At 45.9% G+C, this 24,507-nt stretch overlaps 1 protein-coding gene across 5 annotated transcripts in view; it reads right to left on the bottom strand.

Moving 5' to 3' along the window:
• LOC120903927 (RNA pseudouridylate synthase domain-containing protein 2-like) overlaps positions 1-24,507 on the bottom strand; it is a 186,642-nt gene that overhangs the window by 90,545 nt on the left and 71,590 nt on the right. For 4 of the 5 annotated variants that reach the window (XM_040313600.1, XM_040313601.1, XM_040313599.1 and 1 more), the window contains exon 3: positions 7,509-9,909. The exons of the other annotated variant lie outside the window; for it this stretch is intronic. In XM_040313600.1, the coding sequence (XP_040169534.1) occupies positions 7,509-8,123 (615 nt within the window). In that variant the 5' untranslated portion in view covers positions 8,124-9,909. The remainder of the gene's footprint in view (positions 1-7,508; positions 9,910-24,507) is intronic. 5 annotated transcript variants of the gene reach the window in all.

The following is a 24,507-nucleotide window of genomic DNA, read 5'->3' as shown; positions in this document are numbered from 1 at the left end:
GACGTCGACCGAGTGTACCTACCGATGGCGCATTGATCCAACGGTTGTGTGTACGCGCGCGAACGACGATACATGCTAGGGCATTCTTGGTGGAATCTTATAATTATTTTCAGCACATCGGGCCGCCACTTTTGCCAACGTGAAAATGATGATGCCCCCAGACGGTCAATTTCTTCTAGGGGCTGCACAGCGTATGTGATGTGTTGTGCATGACAAAAAGACAGGGACTGTTTCGATCGTCAGACGAGACCACGAGTCAGAATCCTTACCGCCCAGTCCAGCGACGGTGCTAAACAGATCGTTAAGCAGCTTCACGACGCACGATATCTTTTTATTTACCCGTTTCCCTTTTGCGATGCCTTTTTTAGTGTGCGCGTTACACAAAGACGTAACTAGTTTAACAAAAGTTAAACTCTATCAACGGGATGCGGCAGATCACTCTGGCTGGTCACTTCCTTGTAAGGAAGGCCACAACGCAACCGTTGCAGATCTTTTGCTGACGATGCGAAAGAATAAAAACTTTCTGCCCAGCGTCCAACTTGGGACGCTCCCTCCACTGGGACCCTCTTTCACGAAACATCCCATCGGTGATACACAACTTTGAAGCATGAGCATCATTATCATTACACTGCAGTGACTCTGTGTTCGATTGCCCCATACGCCCAATATCGCATCATCGTTAGCTGCTTCGTCACGTACGTGACTTTATGGTAGCGAATAAAGATAGCAATCAACACTTTTCAACCAGTACAACCACCTCCCACAACTATACTCTGCTTCCCCCAAAGGAGATGTATACTTACAGCCACATGTCTTGTCCAGGGAGTCAAAGGAAAACAAAGAACGACCAATCCCGTTTATACACAGTGTGGAACACTTTGTCGGTCCCTTTTGAACGGGTAAAAAAAGGCATTCAAAATTTAAATTGTAACAGCAAGAAAATCAATATAAAACGAACAAATTTTATTAAAATTGCAGAAGTCATATGCTTTCTAAGAAGCAAAAATAAGATTACATTTATAATTTGAAAAGCGATTCAAGACTGCGACAATAACAACAAACATAATCAGCATGACAACAGATCTCCGATACCTATTGTAGAGAAGACTAATTCACTTTCAGTCAACGAATCAGTCCATTAGTCAATTGCTGGAAAACGCAAAACTGCCATTCACTTCCTGTAGATTTGGCTACCGTCAGTCTAAGCTTAGCGGTTCAAAACCATGAAGCAGAGCAACGAAAGTCCACAAAACCTTCAATTAGAGCGTTCCAAAATTGTTTTTGCTGCCGGCAGCAAGGATGCCTAATTAGTTTTGACTGATTGGGCGAGCGGGTTGAAGACTGGAAATTTTGCTTAACCCATCATCCTTCTGCTACCCCATTCCTTTACAGCAAAAGGGCAGAGGGCGGAACGTAGAACGGACCACCAAACGGACTGGAAAGAGGGTATGAGGCGGTCACAAGACATCATCGATTTTTATCTCGTTTCACTCGATATTTTAGGAGCTTCCGGAGGTTCCAACCAAAATCAGGATTGATGAACGCAACAACGATACCCGCCGCTTTTGTATAAGAAAGGGCAAGAAGAAAGAGAGGAGATTTCTGTCTGAACCACGCGAGCTAGGTTCGGTTCGGTGCAAGAAACTGGATGTGCCTTCCCTTCCCACACTTGCCCCCGCTTGAGATTACTCAATGGCGCCAAAGTAAACTTTCATCCATCAACCATCGGGTAAGGGTGGTGGTTGAGCATTTCTTCTGTGTGTTTTTTTTGTCCTCTTCTTCTTACTCGAGCAGGGACAGACGTACATATTTTGGAAACATTTGCCGGAGTGATTTATCACGCTACCAAGGGACCGGGGGCAACCGGAAGCTGAGCTAAGAATAACGTCGGGCGGGCGCCCGGTTATGGCGATTTGGGCGTGTGTTTAAAAACCAAATCAACAGAAGCGAAAATTTAACTAATGCGCTTTGGAATCGTTCTATTGTAATGGAACCCTTTCTTTTCTTTTTTATTGGAAATCTTCTGAATCTGAGCTATGACGCTTGACTTATGATACGTGAAAGAAAGCATTTGTTTGGACGTTGTAAAGAATTGTGAAACTAATGGCTATGTACAACCGTTTCGGTTTATGTAAGAGTTTCAAAAATTATTCTTTGCAATAGACGAGATGATCGATAGATTACAGAAAAGTATGCAAAGAGATAGACGCTGCATTAGTTAGTAGAATGCTATATTAGCTTTAAATATTGAAAGATTTAAAGAAACTGTGTCGCGTAACCATTCCATTTCATGGTCAAGTAAAACAGGGTCCTAAAATTATCGTCATTAGCATACGAAAAATTACTTTACAGGGTTAACTAGGGTTAGAGGGCATTATTGAAATTACTGCTGCTAAAAGTAATTAGGCAAGCTAATGACCATTCCATAAAAAAGCCAAACTAATTGAACAAAAACAAATGTTTTCACTTTTAAAGTCTGCCAAAGCAAAGCCTTTCGCATGACAGATGAGTTTCTTAGGACTTTAATTTAATAGAAAAGAAAATAATTCAGCGTTGGTTTTGTTTATCCATTACGGTTTATTAGGAGCTCTAATCTAAGGTAGTTATTATAAAAAACAACTATACAATGTAAAATATCAAATATCTATACGATTTTAAACACCGTGTAGATGTATTTTGAATTTCATATTTCTAAAACATTCTAAAGCGTTACATAAACTATGTATGTTGCATCTTCGACAAAGAAAACAATGTTGATAAAAAAACCATCCATAATTAAACAATCGTCAACATTTGCACAGAGATGCCCCGTTTACATTTTCTATGTACAGCGTCATAAAATGTAAGTCAATATCGCCCCCGCAAAATGGCACCCAGCGCAGCATACGGAGCAAAGAAGTCAATTAAAACTTCACTAAAGTAATTAATCCACCCGTCATCCCCGTCACTGCCACGGCTCATCCAACACTAAGCAGCTAGCACAGGAAATGCCGATCCAGCGCAAACACACACACATAACCAGCGGCACTATATCCCAAAGGTGAACTTTATGCTACCAGAGGCAAGCAAACGAGGACGAAAGTAACCATCACCTATAAATAGAACCGTAACGGTTGTGGGGGGGGAGTGCAAAAAGTGAGACGCATCATAAAAAAATAATAAAGCTCACTAAAAAGCTTCCGATCTTCTCGGCACACTGTGACAAAGCTTTCACTTTCCTTTCCGCTCGCGCAAGGCGCGGTCAACTGTGGCGCCCGCAGGATGTGACGCCACTATGCCCCGAGGGGGCGGAAGAAGCAACGCTAGAATAGTGGCTCGTACCCGGTAGCGGCGGATCTGTGTCACTGTCGGGTTTGCGAGCGGCTTCGTTGACGGAATTATTATTTTATTTTGCTGAGCTCATTTAAGCGGGCAGAGTTGGGGCGGGGGTAGATGAGTCCCTTGGTTCCGTACGCGTATTGCACGTTTTAATCCTACCCCAGAGGGTAAGGGCTTTAACAAAAAACGGGAGAAAGTGGGAACACTGGCTAAGGGTGGAGTGGGAAGATCAGGCGTTTAAAAAAGGCGCCTGATTCACATCCTGCTGTCATGCTATCTTGACCTGCCGAGTGAGCGTGAGAGAGCAAAGGTTTAAAGTGCAAGGTTCCGAGTATCCAGGAGTTGCTATTTGCTATTTTCCTGCTAAAGGGAGTACACCTGGCGAAAGGATACTCGGCTTGGCTTGGCTTGGCGATGACATTTCGGTGCCACGATTAAGCCACACAGCGTTGAATGTGTGTCACAAACACGCTTTCCTTAATTCCCTGAACGGCAGACGATTAAAAACCCTAGGCTCGAAAGGCACTACCGTAAGTTGGCAAACATAACAAAAAAGTTCCACAAACAGAACCTATTTTTAGAAGAACAAAACTACGCTTCGAACAATTACGCCTCACCCGCAAAACGACCGTGATTAATTCTATAATTTATCTTTTAAAATAATAAAGTTAACGCCCGAGGCCGAACGGAACGCTTTCTTTGCACAAGGATCCGTCGTGAATAAGTGAGAGCGGTGGTGGTGGTGCTTGTTGCAATGGCTGTAGCACACATACAACTGTGGCGGCCGCACTCTTGGACACTAGGAGCACGGTGTCACAGATGGGGCCACAAATGGGCCGTAAATGATGCAAGACCACTCTCACAGACCGATTCCCTGCCGACTGCCGACCGACCAACCGGCCGGTAATGGTCTTTGGTGACGCCGAACTAGAACACACTAACCGTTCGCTAACTGTTTTAATTTATGGCACATTGCGCAGGCACAAGCTGTGAAGATGCTATTTTGGCGTCTGGCTGTAGACAGTGTGTGCGTGTACATGATCTAATTATTGCGTTTCATTCGCCAGAAGATGGTGGTACCCGCCCGTACTGTCGAGCATATTTTTGTGCGTCTTTCGATGTGCTTCACCGAGGACATTTTAACTTTATTATCGATGAAGAGAGAAAAAAAGGCAACAATCAGCAGCTACGTTTCTCACTCAAGATAAGACAATAGTAACAATGTGTAGAAAAATATCAGATGCTCTAAATATGCTTCTACTGGCTTTCCTGCAAAATTAACGGCAAACAGAAAAATCAATAATTCCCATCTACGATCAGTGGACGAACCAACGACCAAAGTATATTATTTGTACATAATCTTAAGAGATTTAACAAAACACAACCGTTACCTGCCTGGTGCCATTACGGTTTGCACGGACCGGTACTAAAACGTTCTCAAACACACTAAAATCAAAATGCCACACTACGGTTACCCACCAACCTCTTGAAAGCCTCCCACTGGAAGCGTATCATCCCACGTAATGCAAATCGAGCCGCATGCAGTTTTTCGCTTGATCCTAAAACGACAGATCCCACACTCAAGTCCCAAAGTAACGGCCGGAGCGAACTTCCAGACTTGACGTGTTCTCGCCCGCTCCCCACCCCCTTGGTGCCATACACACGCACATTCAAACAACCACCTACACAAAGCTTGTCAACGCGTTGATCTGGCATTGTTTCTTAAACGCAGCTTAAGATTAAACGCAAGATTTGAGGGTCGTAAATGTTGACTTTTATTGTGCGGTGTGAAACACGCACTATCAGGACGAGGCACAAAAAAAAAGCAAAAGACCGACACCGCACGAACCACGAGCAGTCCCTGTAAGGAGCCACCTTTTGCCAAATTGCTTGGAAAAGCCTTGGGCACCTTTTGTCTCGCGAGCAGGTCCCGCAGGCCGGCCGGTTTATTTGATTTTTTAGCATCTCACGCGCGTGCCAGAGCCGGAGCACGGTTGGCTATGCCGTTCCCGTGAAGTGCTAAACGTGGTGAAGGAAATGGAAGCCTCTTGAGCAAGAAGAATGCTGCCACTCTGTGGCTCTTCCGAAATGGCTTGACGACTAGCAGCGTACGATACCAGACCAGATCATGCGGTCCGAATGGACGGGCGGGGAAGCCGGTCGGTCGCAATGATTCGATGTGACGCCTGGTGTCGTTGGCTATTATAATTATACGCGGTAGCCTACGAGCTATACGTGCTCAACTCACACACAATAGGGATCCCCAGAGCGGCATGCGCTACCCCCACCGAGCACTCCCAGACTCGCAGAGTTCGTGATGCGGTGTGGCAAAGCTATTTTTGGCCTAGGTCCTATATTTACCGGGGGCCATCACCCAGCATCACCAGGAAATCGTTGCCTACGCCTGGGACTATAGGGCCGTCCAACCGCGCTACGGTAAGAGGATCTAGTTTTGCAACCCGGCACCAACCCCCGGTGGGAAAAAGAGCCGAGACTTGATGAAGCAAGCGACAGTGCGTAAGAAAGAACCAAAGTAGTTTAATTAGGATTGCTAGCTGTAACACGAACGTACTCCAAATCGACTAGGGAGTAAGGGGAGGGAAACAAAATCTAGCGACGGAAACGACTGACGTACCGAGTTCTGCCATTGCCACCGACTAATTTGGTATCCATGCGTCTGTCTGGTGGCCGAACGGTGGAGGTTCGTAGCAGCTTCACGGAATCACGGAGAAAGAACATTTATATCGATTAACGCGTACGTACGTTAGGATATTATTTCAGCGTCAAGTGAGCAAACGCAGCGCGTGATGATTTATTGACTAGTGTCTAATGAACGGCAACCTTTGTTGAAAAAGAAGATAAACTATTGTCGTCGTTGCTTTCTCATTGTTATCATATGAAAAGAAAACATTTTTGAGGCAAATGTACTGGGACAATAAAAAAACTGATATAATTCGCTCTGAATTCTAATATTATTCTATGCATTCTGTTCATGGTAGTGCCTTTCATGATACTGGTCGGTTTTTTGTGGAGTTTGACAGTTGGCGGCTGATATCATCTCAACACTTCATACATAACAACACGCCAAACTAAGGGTGGGTTTCAGTCATAACTATTATAGCCTAAAAATGTAAATTGTGGCCGATCTCGTAGGAGTTGACGACTACTCGCACGACTTAACAACATGCCCGTCTTGGGTTCTAGTCCCATATGGACTGTAAATTATGGATACGAAGATATGACTACCGTTTTTATAGGTAGTCCATAAGTCACTGATAACCAAACCCAATAAAGTTACAGGCAGCACGATAATGGTTGTTGCGCCAAAAAAGAAGAAAAATGTAAAAACATGCCAATTAGTAGCCTGCTCGATCAGCTCATGACATGTATACGTATATTGTGACTAAAGGTGAAAAATAGTTTAAAAATATATTTTAAATTGTATTAAATTTATTATTAATTCTTTTGACACAGAAATAGTCGGTAATGGCAAGCACAACCCGGATGATGAATGCAACAATACCGAAAGGCTCAAAATTCTGGCTTAAAATATAAAAGGGATCTATTTTAGAAAATTCAAAACAGCTTCTACAGACAGTTGAATTTTAAAATCGGTTGGAAAAATTATTCTGCTTTGAACCAATTGCAGGATACAATCACACTCTTGCAAACAAATATTTTGCACGCATGTCACACTCGTTTCTAACAAATAAACATTATGCAAATGTTAGCTTGTTTCTTCATGCAACCACGGGCCGCCTCCCCTCCGAAATTGTGCCAGTGCTACTGCAATTCTACCGAACGTTTGCAGCCATTTCTTACTGTGCTGCAGCAAGCAATGGGAAGAAAATATTCAATTTGAATTTCATTCCGCTTACTTGCTTGAACACAGGAGAGGAGACACGAGTGCGAGTTACTCGTGCGACGGGGAGGGCGCAGAAGGAGAGCGAGTTGACAAACACTGTTTCATTTCCAATCAAAACTTCTGTTGCCTAACGATGCAGAAAGGAGTCGTTCGAATCGTTCGAACGACCACCCCGCCGTAGGTACAAACGAGCAGTGGCTGGGGCAGCAGCATCCTGCAGATATCTCGCCAAGATTACATGCAAACATGCGTCACAAACAGGGTCCTTCCCACACATACACACACATATACATATACACAACCTTTCCCATTCCCCTTTACGTACCTTTCGCATCGGCATGATGAGCGTGTTCGACGGGACGCTGACCGGGACGCTCGTCTTCTGGCGCACTGGAACGACACCGACGCTGTTCAGATTGATGGTGGTTAGCTGCGACTGCGTTTGGCTCGCTGCGAGCTGCGGCTGCTGGGGCTGCTGGGCGGTAGCCATCGGTTGCTGGCCCAGATTCAGATGCGGATGCGTGACGAAGCTCCGCAGCGTCAGCGGCGTGAACATGGCCGCAGCAGCCGCCGGATGCAGCGGTTGGTGCTGGTGCTGGTGCTGGTGCGGATGCTGATGTTGATGCTGATGCTGATGCTGATGTTGATGCTGGTGTTGGTGCTGGTGCATTGCAGCTGCAGCGGCTACGGCGGCCGTATTGTGCAGTGCTGCGGCCGGATGGTGCAGCGGATGCTGATAGGCGGCCTGCTGAGTGGCGGCGGCCTGCTGCACCTGCGGACTCTGCACCGACTGTACGGTCGGTGGCTGCACGGCTGCGGCCGCTATCTGTGGCTGATGGAAACCGGCCGTGGCCGGATTGAACGGCACGGCCAACATTTTTTGCAGCCCCATTCCCGGGACACCCCACGGTATGTACCACGATCCTGGATGATGCTGCATCTTCACTGGCCTTTCTTTTTTTTTACTACACAAGAGTCAGTAGAATCAACAACAATAACAAAAAAAAAAACAAACCAAAACTCAACCACTGACGCGAAACACACTAAAGCTTGGCTCACAATCAAACCGCACCGTGGGCGGAATCTAAGCACGGCGGATTAAGCGACACTTTAAACACCTTTCAATGCAAACCGTGCTGCCTTTGATGGCTTTGTTGAGCGCTAGAAGAATAAGATGGCTTTTCTTTATTGCACTGCTTTTACACCCGCATGTTTCACTCGAGCCAAAAGCAAACTGCGTTCTGCACTGCACGCTTCGCACCTCGACGGAGCAAACAAATCTTTCACTCGCGCGCGCACACAAGCGCTAGGAAATTCACTACGCTCTGCTGGATTTTCCCCCCAAAGCGAAAGATTCTATCACACACAGCCCCCGCTTTTCCGCTAGCACAAATTTCACAGCCTGCTTGTGCTTATCTCGGTGCAAGCCGCTTCCTGAACGATGGTGGAAAACCGATTGCAGGCAGCTATAGGTGCACTGCGGTCGATAGACACTGGGAACAAAAACCTGTACGCCTGTACCGACGCGATGTCCACAGCTCGGCAGCTGGAATTTGGAATATATTAATACCAACAACCTACAGCGTTGGTCGCTTTTCCACGCTATCGAAATGAGACAAGCGCGCACGTGGTGCTAGTGCCGTGAGCGAGAGTACGTGGTACAGAGTACGGTAAAGTTTAGGATTTCCGTCAAGACATTGACAAACTTTACGAACAAATAATGTTGGAACAACTCTCTTTCACACTCTCACTCTATCTCTCTTTCCCCAGAGGTACTGACGTGATTGTGTTGAGCCGGAATATTACCACCAACTCTTAGGGTAGTCTGTGACACGCGGCAGATGGGAGCTTTTGCGTGTGCACTATCCCGCTGACAGTCGCTTGTTATCCTGAACGGGTGAACCACCTTCCGCCGACAGATTCTCCGATAGTGATCGACACCTTCTGTGCTGTTTTGAGCGTCGCGCGGCTTTCGAGGCGCGCTAGTAGGACATCCGACCGAACGAAAGCGTGGCCGACGAAATGAGGTGCAAACACGAGCGCACAACAGACGAAAACATTTGTCCACACCGTGTCGTGCTGGGTTGATGTTTCACCGTCCGAGTGCCGAGTGCGATCGAATCATGTCCTTTTTTAGACTCGTACGACGCTCCGTGCTCCGGATGTCCGTCGGTGTGACGGTTGTTGCTGTGTACCGGCGAGACGTTGTTGCATCTCCAGCAGTAGCCTTGGCAAAATGCGGCGAATGAGCAGTTAATTATCGAACCATACAAACGCACACTCACAACCAGCGGCGCTATGTTTCCACCGTGTCTATGAAGTCCCTGAACGTGAGGACACAAACGGACGGTTCGATGACAAAACTCAATTAGTATGCTGCCAACGTGAAGGCTGGTAGGAAAACAGATGACAATTTTTCGTACCTTTGGGGTATTTTGCTTTTTGGTATTTTGTTAAGCGCTTCAAACGAACGTGCGAAAGAAAACGAACCAATTTTAGATTACATTAAAAATATATGCGCGGAGTCATCACGGTTCAAGTTTGGGACGGTCGCGAAAAGCGGTTCTTGCGTTGCGAGCGTAATAGTAGCGTAATCCACTGTAATCATCATCGCTTCGATCAGCGATCTCATGGCGATGACTCTTGGAGCTATTTTTTCCGTAGATGCTGTTATACTTTTTTGTATATTTTAAACCGTTTCCACACACGCCACACTTGCCCACGCTCTGCAAAGGTGAAGAAAAATGTATGCTTTTAAAACGACGAACATCAACGATTTTGCGTACGCGGCACGTAACCTTCGCGTTTGCGTTGGTTGCGGTGCGATGAGTGCGCGCAGCTAATTAGCGAACATAAATGTGAAGAATCTTCGTTTGCTGGGTTTTCTTTTTGCTTCTGGAAGGCTAGCATTTTTCTTATCCATTTCATCGACCTGATTAACGAAACGTAACCGCTTTCGGAGAGCCATTGCCTCACGTTTTGAAGTTCAGTACAGACCCTTTAAATAATCGCCCTTTCCACCTACGTAGCTATACTATATCTCCCTTCCCATGGCAGGCAGCGCAATTTCGTAACCTTCGCGAAAGATTTCGACTAAACCAGAACCCACCGTACAACATTCCGCTACATTACAGCAACACAGACTCCCTCTCTCTCTCCCTCTCTCACACTGTTTCCTGGCATCTCCACTGCCACTTGACATTTTTGACTGACTCTCTCTCTGTGCCTTTTTACGGCCTTGCCATAATTTCGAAGGTGGTACTTTTCGAATCCCCTTCTTCGGAAGCACGCTGGTGTAAATGATGGGCTGCCGTTGCGTCGTATGCACAACACACGCTTCGGTTTTCGTCAAGCCGCGCGTCATGGAGGAGGCGCAATGAGGCCAACGAGTCACCGGGCAAAGAGCTTTACGATAATGATGATGATGGGACTCAAAATAAGAATATCGGGGCAAAACGGGGAGTCAGTAGCTGCCGCTGATGACGACAGCATACATGTGCATAGACATGAAGTGAAACCAGGGTAAGCGGAGGCCTAAAAAGCACCGTTACGACTGGTGCTATTACGGGAAGAATAATGTTTGGCTGACTGACTGGAGGCGCACCGTTGACAGTTGATCGCGATGAAATGTTTTCCATTTATTAGCAGACTAATACGGCTAAGCTGTTGAGTTGCTTGTGCTGATGGCGGATGATTTTGTGTATTAGAAACAAGAATAAACAACAACATTGTATTGCCAGGCGAGATTCAATGCGAAATATTTGTCATAACCCTCTTTGTTAATTGATTATCAAAATATTCAAAGTCCTCTACATTAAAGAATCGGACTGGTAGTATGCAAGATTTGAAACCTTCACAGGCATTTTATTGTTATGTCATTCAGTATCATTACAACGAAGCCAGCCCACGGAATGTCTCTAATATTGCAATATATTTGGTATAAATAAAGAACGTAATTGATGTATTTCCATTCGTTATCAAGCCAACAGAGTGCTCCTTACATAAAGTTTATCAGCACGTGCAGTTGTATAATTTCAACAAATTAATATCCTCCAAATATCAACACTATGTTCTGATTAATACTCATCGATTAATAACATTACCCAATGCTATTGGGCACTGGGTGAGCAAGATTTTCGTGACAAAATTTAATAACGAACCGCACGCTCCCTTCTTCTTTGATGACTGATGGCTTCTCCATGGATCATTTCGGTGCTAATTAGGGTGCCGAAAAAAAACAGAGCCCCTACCACGACACCATGTTTGATGTGCTCCATTGTGTTGGACGATTAGTGCTCGATCCCCAAAAATAGATAACATTCATGATAACCCCGGTACCCTGAAAGACGATCACAACCATCTCATCTCTGTCCAAGGATAATCGGGTTGCATGATTCCGGAAAGGATGATACAGGTGACGCACAGGTGGAAATGACACCACGCTTGTAATCGAACCCTGGGTTCATCATAAATCAAGGAAATTAAAACTGATACCAATGGATAATGGATGAGAGCTGATTAATTCAACCTGAGGTGTTATGCGTCCTTCATTGCTTTTATTGTGTTTTAATAATAGATGTGATGATATTTCTGTTTTATTGTTTCATTTATCGCTGATAACAACTGGACCCAAAGTTTTCTTGGCGATACATACTCAAAATCAATTCCCCAACGATCTAAATCAGTAAACTTTCTTGTAATCACAATGGATTGTTATTCCAGCTGCTCAAACTACTGTGAACTTGTGTTTCGGTTGAAAAAAAAAATGTCACAGAATAACAAGTCTCTTACCAACACAATATGCACTTCGGTTATGCCACTCTGCTACTCGGTACCTTCCCCTACCAACATCCCGTTCTAGCGTTAGCTAGATCAAACACTCGTACAATCCACAGCCAAGGGAAACCAAAACTTGTACTGTGTCACATGCCAGTGCCTCTAACTCGTTGAATAAATATGAAGCTGGTGGGTAGGCAGGTTGGTTGCACATTCGTCCCACATACGTTGGTGTTAATGAAAAAGATTTATACACACCACCAGATGCTCTGCCTAGAATCCAAACAGCGAATAACTTAGCTTTCGCACTGCCTCCACCAGCCTGAGTTTCGCAATCTACAGAATAGCAAGTACGAACACTTTGTATTTACATCCTTCTCTTTTCACGGTGCTCCACCGACCAGACCAGTGGGAGCTGGAATGGAAGGGCAGCATTTTCTCACACAACATCTGACCGAAGGCTTCATAACTTCATGACCGGCAAGACCGGCGCACCACAGTCGCTCAAAACAACATTCCACAGGTAAACAACGTCGCTGTGTACGCGGACAAATCGAGTAATTGAACGTGAAGATTTGCCCGTACCCGTACCCACCACGACACTCCAATGCACGTGACCTTGGCTGACGGGCCGCGGCGGGTTCCGAGCCAAAACCAACATCGAAATATGTCCACGGTTGGATTCTCTAGATCAGTGAACTGGACGGCGTGGAGTTTCAACGAGACAGCCGTGTATGCCCACCACAGACAAGAGATTCACCTTTTGACTTCGGCCGCGGTGTATAAAAAGGTTTGTTGGCTCTCGTAACGCACCGAGCTTGTCTAAACATTGTCGGAAGCTGCGAGTTGCAAAAACCAAGCCAACGAGAGTCGAAACACCAGGCCGGAACAGGATTGAAGGATTTATAATATTTACCTTTAAACATACGTACGAACAAGCCACCCGCTCCAGAACCAACCGAAGCACATTGCGCAATGGACGGGAACACAGCGATACAACTAAACAGTGATCATCTGGCATAAAAACCCCGGCAGCGAGCGACAGAGCGGACTACACAAAACAAAACATAAATCTGAATTTGGTCCATGTGACCGTGACGGTACGAAAAAAAATCCCAAACAAACACACACACACACATTTCACTCACACCTGGTGACGGGGCCAAGGCTGCGCGCTGTTTGGCCTGGAATTCGATACGATTCAACCGACCGACAGTGCTATCAAAAACTTTCACCTCCCAGCCGGGGTGCAATGTGTCCATCGTTCCCGGGAGGATAAGTTTAACCTTTCGCCAAACCGGAAACCGCGCTCTGAACTAGGACCAATGCTCCCACATGGACACCGGAGAGTCTGTTGGCAGGTGGACGTGCTCTTGTACGTCAGGCTTTTGCTTTCCCTCCCCATCCCCAGCACGTGCCATGAGCGGGATGATTTATGGATAATTTTCAACCAAAAAGGTCCCACACCTGCACCACACAACGCAGTCCTTCTGCCAAAAGCTTGTAATTCCCAGTTGTCGATCTGTTACGCATTTCGGGCTAACAGTAAAACCGAACAAAGAAGCTCGCACAGAGGCGACAACACAGAACAAATCTAATTTCATGCGTCAGCGAACTAAAGACCCAGGAATGATTGCGATTGGGAGAGACGTTGGGAGGGCATTTTCGCCTTTTCAACACTAATTCACGTTTCCTGGGGAGCAATCCACACGGTGTCCGTAATTCGGCACCGGCATCCATGTGTCAATAGGCATTGACACGAACGTCCAGCGTCCGGGACAGGTCGCGGCGGGTGGTAGCTCTCATGCCACCATGTGTATCTTGACACTGTTTTCCACCGCCTCCTACGGCCACCACTGATTACTGGCTATTAAAGAACCATTATCTGAAGCCCGTAGAACGTGCAGCATCATCATCATTGCCGTCCGATTCCGTTTGCGGCGAATTGATTTTTTCATTACCGCGCCTGCCCCGGCACAGAAGGAAGGCGGATATCGGCCATTTTCCTCTTGCAACTACACCTAGCTCCAGCAAGGCAAAAAAAGAAGAAAGAAACAAATCCCATTAAAAAGTGGGTTTCCACAGGATCATTTTCGTTTGCTTCGAGGTGTAGTGCGATGGGGCACCCCACCATCGTTGCAGGATTTAAGCTTCCGCTTCTATCGGCTGTATCCGTTCGATTGTTCCCCTTCCTCTCTCCCGCCCCATTGAGACGCTTTCTTTATCTACCCCGGTGCTCTGGAGCCCTACACCACAGGAGCAAGATTGCTGCTGCTTCTACCACCAGAAGGCTAAGCCGTCGTACATTTCCAACCCAAGACCCAAGAAGCAACACATTGCCGGTTACCGGTTTCGGGGTTGCGCGTATATTAGATTTCAATCGAGACACCCCCGGGTCGCGTACGAACGATAACACACGCCACACACTTCACTTCACTACTACTCTTAAGTACCTCCAGTACGGCCGTACCTACCGCGTTCACCTCCACAAGACCGGTAATTGTGATACGGCATATAAGCATAAATGTTCATTAGGTGCATCCTTGCGATATTCCGTCAATGGTGCGATCCGCCGCAGGGAACCAACCACCACCAAAGCGCTTTGGCTTTCAGTTTATTTTGCTCTGGTTGTCGGTGCTCTGCAGCACACAGAGCACCATTAACAACAACATCAGCAGCAGCAACGATAGCAAGAACAAGCTTTACTTATCGTTGTGCATTGGGACACCATGCTGCTGCCTCGAGGAATTTGGCAGCCGTTGCTTCACCGGGTGCGGCATGATAAAGTCACCGTAGCTTTAATAACTTCAGCGTAAAGCACACACAGACACATAAAAAAATTGTCTTCGTGGAAAGATTGAAACGAAAGTTCGCCGAATTCATTCTCAGCATTCTTGGTAGACGCGCTGAGCACCGTTAGCGTTTTATCCGTGCAACAAACAGCAAAACCCAGGATCAAACGTAACAAAAAAAGGGAAGCTCGTTTGTACTTTGATAGTGAAGCCTACGTCTAGTGGTGGTGCCGGTTAAGCTAGAGGTACACCTTGAGTTAACTGGTTTGCTGCTCGAAAGCTTCTACCTTCCGTGCAAGCAAAAGGTGCTGCCGGAATGTTAAAAAAAGTCAACACTTTCGTTGACCCTTCAAGCGTTGAAGAAACCAAGGGAAAAACAGTCAAAGCTGTTGATAAACGGCCCACCTCTTGTCCCAACGCAAACAACTAACATAACGATTAGCGTTAGAACGAACAAAAAAAAAAGCTCGTTGTGAAAGCTTCTTACATTCCCTTGCGGGACGGATTTACGTACCGACACCGATACCGTCACCCAATACGGCTAGCTGTAGGGGAGGAGCTGCTGCTCGACCGACCGACCGACCGACGCAACTACTGACGAGCCTTCGCTGTGTACATGCAGCAACTACTCAGACGAGTGGATGTTCATTTTTCAAGCACACGTCAAGTGGCCCGCCGACTCCATCGCTTTCTACCGCTTGGATCTTGTTTGGTGAGAGGGAAGTTTGTTGTTGAACAGTAAAAAAAGGTCTTCCCGCATCAGCATCATCACATCTTCCGTAACCTAACGTTCACCGAGTGTGCAGATTGTTCTAGACTGCTGCTGCTATGGAAGACGGCGTCGACGCTGGTATAATAAATAGTACGCGCAATGGCGGTGTGGAGCAGTGTTGCCACAAGGGAAGGAATAATGCCGTGAACTGATTGATTATTTATTTGGATATTGCCAACGTTTAAGCTAATTTGACTGTGCACATAAAAATGATCACCCCGAGTCATGGTGAGACGACCGCCACAACCGTTAAGCACGCGCACTCCGTAAAGTTTCGTAACGGAAGTAGCAGATCGAGTGGGGAGAGACCTTGCCATCCCCGTCGTGCCATGCCACCATCAGTTTGACCATCAAAAGCACCGAGTGTGCCACTATTTCATATTCAAGCTTCTTTTGCAAAGCTTGCAATTTTTTATCCACTCTCTCTCTCTCTCTCTCTCGCTCTCTTTGTGCCTTGCCACTTCCCGCGTACACAGCGTGATTCATTCTCAAGAAGTTTCTCGTCCTTTTATTCTCAAGACGGGTGGCTTCAAGTGAGACGGGTGATTGATTTGATTAATTGCCCCACAAAAACGATGCTCGGTGGCAAAGGACTCGGAGGAGGCTACCGTCGTCTCGGGTGAGTCCATTAAGTGCGACAACAACGCAACAGAAGAAAAAAACGAAGAGAAGACTATTTACATGTCATGGATGTTCAGGAATGCTGAGCTGAAATTGATGATACCCGCGCAAATCAGTCGTACGCACATGGCAGAATGATCACTGGAGATTGACAGCGAATGGTAGTGATTTGTTTGATTGAAAAATAGTAACGCATGCGAGACGATTTGCATAATGCGGTACCGGATAGACACATAATCGGCTTTGCCATATCTAGCTCGCAAGCAAAGGAACAGGGTATAATAGATAAGAGTACAAAAAAATAACATAATTAAATGACATCACAAGAAAATCTCTTCATTACAAGATGTAAATGTGATAATCGTAAAGCGTGAGTTGGTGAGCTAAAAATAAAACTCTTCACAAATAATTCACGAGACAACAAATCGAAAGATTACTCAGCAATTTGTTAGCCGTGTCGTACTCACAGACAAACAGGCAACAGACAAAACAAACATCCAGTTTTCCTGGTTGGAGTCACGTGAACTATATCACACATTTATCACACCAGTGCGCCTGTATGATCGGTAAAGTTTATCAAGTCATCGCAAAGATGTCCCCACTCAACCAGTTGCTGCTGCTGCTGATGCGAAGTGTGTAGGTACACATCTTGAGAAGCGAAGAAACCGAGATGTGTAACTGTGCCTTGCCCGGTTGAGGATGACGTCCGAAATGTGCTGACTGGCTTTTGCCGTCAGCTAATTGAGTTAAGAGTTTTGCCAATCCATCTGGAAGGTTCGTGTCTTCTAGCTTCTTCCGAGGCAGTGAATAGGTGCCAACCTGTTACATGCAACTGGGGTGTAGCGGGTAAAGAAAAAAAACCCAAATCCAACTACAGACCGCGATATGTACACAGTCATGGTGAACTCTCTCTCTCTCCTTCCAGAACACTACATGAAGTCCTTCCCCTGGAGGGTATTCAATCCATTAAAGAGCTCTCTTGTTGCTGACAGATATGTCAAATTTGTAGCGTAGTTTGGCGTTATGATGTCAAGTGAATGGATACAGTTTAGGCTTATTACGATAAGCACCTATCGTCACAGTAGAGATTCTTGATTTTTGTTACTTTTCCTTCTTCTTACAAAGCCTACGGCACACCAGAGTAATAACACTTTGCTGCCAACATAATCATTTCCTATTTGTAACGATGAGCATCACGATGGTGTTACGCAGCGCTGTACCCACCACGACGCCGTCCACCCACCTACCTGGCTAAATGTCTTGGCGGCGGCTGCGGCAGTCATGAATGCCGTAGTAACCGCAGAGATAAACGAGAAAACTTTCTCAAACCACCAATAAAACACTATAAATTATAAATCTTGAAGAATTATTCCCATCACCTTTGCCCTTGCCAGCCCCCCCTGCTAACCTTCTGCTGTCTGACGTAAAACACACCCAGCGAGACAGCAAGAGGCTTCGTCTTCACCATATGCCTGCGGTGTGTTAAAAAAGTGCGTAAACTCCGCTTCCCTCCCGTTCCTTCCACGGACCGCTCACGTCCAATGCAGCAAAAGGCAGGACGGTTTCAACTACACCCCTACAATAATCAAGGGATCGTTATACCGGCCTTGCCTCGAGCCTCTGTGCAGTACGCGTTACTCCCAATGTCCCCAAGGTTGGCCGACGACGGGGGCCGCACCAATAGAAAGTGAAGCGTCAGAAGACGGGAGGAGAGAAAAACAAACTCAAACCAACCAAACGTTTGCAGTCGGAAGAATGAGAGAGACAAATGACTCCTAACCTCGACCCGACACATTACGAACTGTACATCCGGCGTGTGGAAGGAAGGAAGCAAGCGAGCGAGAGAGAGTTCTGATCCGCGTTTTTTATGTTGTTTTTTTGCGGAAGAAAAGGAAATGAAAATGAAGAAAAATCAGAATACCTCTCCGGGATGGTAGTAAAACTTCCACTTAGATTATTTGTCCCATTCGTACCGTTTTGGGGCCCAGCGATGATGATGATGATGCTGATGATGATTCTTTATTAATTCCTTCCACACAAACCTAACACAGCCAAACCGCCCCCACCCGGTCGGCGGATGAGCCAGAGTGGTATTATTTTTTATTATTTTCCTTCACTTTGCACTAACTTTTCCACACCTCCACAGTGCGTCGTGTCTCGATGCCATCACACTCCTCAGGGCACCTTCTTCAAGGCGTGTTTTTGCTGTAGTCTGTAGACCAAAACAACACAACACAAAAAATCCGCAACACGACACGACAAAGTTGTTCCCGCCTTATCTTGTGACAATTTCTCCTGATCTGACACAATTGGCACAACCTTCTGGATGTTTCTTTTTTTTTCTTTTCTTCTTCTCCAAAGCTTACACCAACAACTTCTTGTGCGAGATTTTAAGGATGATCGTGACGGGGGTAGCTTGTGAGGAAGAAGAAACAACCAACCAAAAATTGCCTAAATGCGCCCCGTGCGTCCTTACCGTTCTGTCCCAACGGCGGCAGAATCCTTGATTTATGGTGCGAACTTTTCCATTGCGTCAGATTTGCGCATACACACATCCGGGCGACGGTCGCCCCGGTGGTGGTGGGTGGTGCTTGGTTGGTGGTTGGTTGTTGGCGGTTTTGTCTGACCGTATGGAAATTTAAATGAGATATTTATTTATTGGCCTCCCTCAAGTTCACGTGCCGCGCGCGGTAGTGTCAGTGTACACAATCGAAACACACAATTTATGAGAATCGTTCCCCTCGGTGGGTGAGCGCGCTATGGTGGCGCGTCGTCGTGCTACGATGAGTGATTGACCCGCAACCGAAATGACCGACGCGGAACGCCACAAACCACACACCCCAAAACGCTCGCGCGTGTGTTGGTACTTCCTTACGCTTGCACACTCCAACGTTCGGCGGCACACCACGTGTATCGATGCTCGGGGTTGCTAGCAAGCAGCCTGGCAGCATTATTGAACCTTTTCGCGCAAGTAGGAAAATACTCCTACCGCCAATGCCCCTGACGTTGCTCCAAAAATCACGCTCAGCTTGCTAGCAGGAAACGCTAAGGAAATAATTAAAAGATTAAAGTTTTCTCTGGTGGAGAAAAACGTTCCTCGTTCTATTCCGCTTTACGATCGCCCGGGGTGCTATTTCTCTCAATTTGCCCCCCTCGCTCGTTCATACACTCAAGACACACTTGTTCTGCCGTTCAAACCATGGCCACACGTACGTGCAGGGTATTGGTGTTCGCGGAAAACGGCGCTCCGATTGAAGTGCGAAAGAGCACGGCGTTTGGCGTGTTTAAGATTGTGGGGGTGCCACAAATGGCCAGAACGTGTACCGCGCTGCTAATTGATTGATGCTGCAGATTGTATTCATGGCGCTCAATTAGATTTTCGTGCTGGAAAGGATTAGAAAGCGCGGCGGCGGTAGCGGTGGCGGCCGTAAGGCGTTGGCGTTTGTGCAATGGCTTAACGTGACCGTAATTGTACAGGAAACAGATGTTAATTGTTGATATTAAAATACAAACACACCGAAAGCTGTCGCACCGGGGAAGGGTTTTGATTTATCGAGATCGCACCGAAGTCACGCACGGGAAACGATTCCGATTATCAGGCTTCACCGTTTTTCGGTAGCATTTGTTCACGATCTGGAAGTTCGACAGCTATACTGTGCTATTTCTTATTGGAAAGGTTGCTTTCTTGTTTGATTAAAGACTATCAGGATGTTACATTAATTTAAAAGTCTCCAAACTTTAAATTTTATTCATAGATTTTCTTAACTTCTCTGTAAGTAGGACACACGCTCGGCTTGTCGAAGGAAGCTTGTAAGAAAATTGGAAACGACACATGCATGATTCATGAGAGCTGATCCCTTTTCCGCTTCCAATTTAGCGCCCTCCCGCATTGATTTGGTATGCACATAAAACTAACATCCCAGCTGGAAGTTAGCAGCGACGGATTGCAAACTTTCCCACAACCGTTCTGCGAAATAGTTGTAGTAGTAGCAGCAAGCAGCCAGCATCTATAATAAAAAAATAGATCCAAATCCTCCCCACCGAAGACCCATCAAATTGGATAGAAACACAATGTCATCACGTTAGATTTGAAACCCTTAAACGAATGGATGGAAATCTGCGGCATCGATACAATATATTGTGGCCTGATTTCGGAAGGAGGCGGTAAAACAACACATACACACACACAGTCACAAGAAATCTGGCCATCAATTCCAGGCAAATGCGACGGGATTTTCCGTCGGTAGTCAAAGTGTCACACGGGGTGACATCCACAACTCGGACGGGCGGCGACCGAAAACGAATGGCAGAGTTCGCGAAAATCCTTCGATCTAAAACTGCCGCCGCTGCGATATTGCTGATGAGCTCGGCACTGGCGCACCCGGTGACGGCTGGTGCATGTTAACAAATTCGTCAATACACATTTCCGCAACAACAACAAAAAATGACACTCGTAAGGTGATTCGATGCAAAGGCGATGACAACGCCGCCGTCATCGAGCACGTCGCCCGCTTGCGCGAAACAAGGTGACATATATGTTACGGTGTGACAGCCAGCCTTGATTCGGGTGGTGTGGTCTTCGGGATTTTTTGAATGACAGGAACTGCTGCTACCACGCTGTACTATTTCATTCTGGATTTTCCACCCTTCATTTTATCACCCATCTGCTTTCTTTTCCAAAAAATCATGTTTTTCCGCGACCCAATTTTGGAGCATTTTTTCTTCTTGTTCTTCTTCCACATCGATCTCCATGGGGTTTGGTTAAGCTCCGGTGTGTGTGTTTGGTGCGCTGGTACACCGGGAGTGTGCCATGGCATGAAAATGGTACGCGAAAGAAGGCTCATCCATGTAGCCCAGTGCCGTTGGAGAGTTTCACAGTAGCAGAAAAAGGGTTCACACACACACACATACACGTATAATCCTTTGTTGTGCCTCGATATTTCCTATCAATCAATCTGCGACCATAAAGAGGTGATCGTCAAAGTGGGCACCGAGAAAGCTTTGAGGATGGATTTATTTCTCTTTTTTATTCTGCGAGCATCGAAAGGAAAATTGTAAGCTTGTTTTAATGTTGGCTTAGGGAAAAAATGAGAATATGAAATAAAAAGAACAATCGTTTCAAAAACATCCATAACACTGTTTGAAGGTGACAATATACATATGCAAAATCAGTATGAAAATAATTGAAATTAATTTACTGAACAAATTTGCTATTTTCCATACTAATACAGAATCTATTTCAGTTTTGAACGTATCTTTCAGTCTTGTTTTTTTAACTGCAATTTTCTTATTCATTACATTCAGCTCTAATTTTGGAAGCATAATAATACAAACAGTCGTTTTAAATAGCATTTCAATTCATTCAACTTTCCTAGTATTAGGCGCCTCCATTCCAAAATTCTTAGAAGAACGAGGCTTCTTCTTCGATTTGGCGTAACGATCTACGCGGTCATACCGGCCTATACAGGATTTACAGACTTATTCAGTACCACGCAGCCTGAAAATCAGTCCTTGCGAACGGGAGGACTGACTGTCTATATGAGGCTTGAACCCACGATGGGCATGTTAAAAAGTAGTACGTGTTGACGCCTGTAGCACGGGACCACCCCCGATGAATGAATAAAATGTATGAGACAAATCTACATATACCTGTTTATAATATTACAAACAAATTTGGCAACATAAGTTGCATTACTTAACAGCTTTCAATCGAAGCTTTAACATACAAAACAGCGCTCTCTTACAATTACGGTATGATTAAGCACTGTTTACATAATGTTACAGGCATGATTATCGATTTATTTCCGAACACATCATAAATTAAGACATCCAACGGCAGCCTTTCATGTCGTATATTGCCCTGATCTTTGTACCTTCACGCCCTGACGATTGCCTCTACCAGCTGCTACTGCTGCCACCATGCCACTGTACGCTCAACACACACAAACACACCGGGTGCAGCAGAAACAAGCACATCAATTTCTAACGCCCCAGAGCGGTACGAAAAACATGAGCGAGGCAACAACCGCGCGCTACTAAGCACTAAAGCAAATATCTATATTTATTTGTACTCTGACTTCAAAATCGCCGTCAATCGCCGCCACCGGTTGTCGTCACTCACCAGCCGCTGCAATATCACCACCACTTGAACTGTTTCAGCACAGCAGCAAAGCACCGACAATGTACACGCCGCCGCCGGAGCTCATCTTTATTGCTTTCGGTTTGGTTTGTCTTTCCGTACCGCTAGTCAATACTATTAGTAAATGTGTGTATGTGTTTCTGTCCCATGTGTCCGGGTCTTTGCTTGTTTCACCATCGAATGACTTTCACAATACACACTCCCATGTACTTGCGCACACCTCTGTCGTCTCTGTTTACGTACCATTTCAGCCGACAAAGGTACACCGTCCTTACCTCGCCATTCCAAAACACGACCCAAACGGTTCAAACGGACGAATGTAACCGTTTTCTATAACTCCATCCCTCCTCCTGGCTCCATCCTTCACTCATACCACCCGCTGAGATCGACCCGGAGATGAAGAGTGACAAAGGTGATGGTCTTCGATCAACTGCGAGGCATGTTATGACAGCAGTGAGAGCAAAAAGGATCAACTCCCATCCCATACACCACACCCGAAACGCTTCATAATAAGGTCTCGCCTGCGCTACCCGGTTCTGACAGCCTCAATCTGCCCAGTATCAATTCGACCGACATACTTAAAAAACAAAGATTGAATCCTAAATTAACGTGTGTTGCCAAAGGCAAACTAAATTTCCAAGAAAAAGGGAGGACTTGTCTGGGTGGACTGGGTCGACTTTATCGCCCGAGAGAAATAAAGCGTGTGCCCAATGAGTTTACGAAGGTCAATGAACAAACACTTTGTGTCGGAGCCTTTTTCCCTCCACCTCTCTCCAGAACATAACATTCCTTTCGATCGGTGGCGCCTTTTGGGGGGGGGGGGAATAGGAAGCCATTTTGTAATGCTGAAAATAAGCAAAAACAAATAAAACTACCCCATTTTCGTTCAATTGAACCCTGAAGGGACGGTTCGGCTCTGTGCGTTAGGGTACGGTTGGCTGTGTGTAAATGCTGAATCATAATCGATTATAGAAAAAGGGGTTGTGCCCGAGTTGGACGACGACGACGTCTACGGGGCACGATCTGGTAATGAGAATTGAATGGCTTAGCTTGTTGTTGTTGCGTCAGATACATTGAAGGAAAAAAAGGAGTAACATTAAATTACGTGCTGTAGTACAGAACCTAAATTTAATCGATGTACCGTTTCGTACAGGTATGCATCACCTTCAAACGGGATAGAACTGTGCGCGACAGGTTACATCCAAATTGTAATGCCAATATTATTACTGCAGACAAATACACTAAAAGCGCTCGAGCACGAATCGAATCCAAATTACACGAACAGTTTAGCACAGAAACGTCAAAAGGACTTCTCTCGAACACCCGCCGCCCGCGAAAGTTATCATCAAATGTACATCAATCGCCATTTTTCTGCACGACCTAGTCCAGTCTGCTGGTGATTAGCGCGCACGATAGAGAGAGAGAAGGAACAAAAAGCTGCACCGCTCGTTTCGAGTCACGCTCGATCGTACCGAATACCTGCAGGGATGTTGCGTGTCACGGTGCGGTACGGGCGCGCTCGCAGATATTTCAGGTTGCAATTTAATTTTAAACCCCGTACACCATTAAACTCGTTCGTATATGTGCAAGAGAGAATGCATGTGTGCGCATGTGTGTGTGTGTGTGCCATTTAACACCCGCCGGCTAGGGCAAAAGCGTCGAAACCACCAATTGAAACCGGGCAATTCAATTTATGATTGGCGCTCCGATGTGTTTTCGCTCCGGGCCCGGCTGTGTCCGGAAGGGTTGGGGCCGTTGGCTACCCAGCACAGAAGCCGTTTCACAATAACAACTGTATTACACGCGTCCTGTTTCAACTTACGAAAAAAAAGCAGAGCGAAATCCATTCAAGCAGCCATAAAAGCAATTAAGCATCAGACGTTGGCGCTTGAGACTCCCATTCTAATCACTGTGTTGTGTCGGCCCCTTGCACGGGAGTGAGAGTTTACCGTTTCGGTTCGAATTGTTATTTTACACAAAGCTACGGTGGTGCACATAAATAAATGTCAAAACAATAAATTTCTATTTCCAGCAGGGCACGTGGACCTTATGCTTCTTTCGGTCGGCGTTGATTCGCACAGCAATTAGATTTTGCAGGTATTTGCACTATTTTAAGTACATTGCCAAAATAACCTAACTCAAATCAATGTTTTTTTTTTATGAAAAAGTATTATAAATGACATAATTGCTTTAATTACTTAGAGCACTTTTACGGTGCGATATT

The sequence above is a fragment of the Anopheles arabiensis genome, chromosome 3 (assembly GCF_016920715.1).
Source record: "Anopheles arabiensis isolate DONGOLA chromosome 3, AaraD3, whole genome shotgun sequence".
NCBI classification, from domain to species: Eukaryota; Metazoa; Arthropoda; class Insecta; order Diptera; family Culicidae; genus Anopheles; species Anopheles arabiensis.
This window is presented reverse-complemented; position numbering and strand designations above follow the sequence as displayed.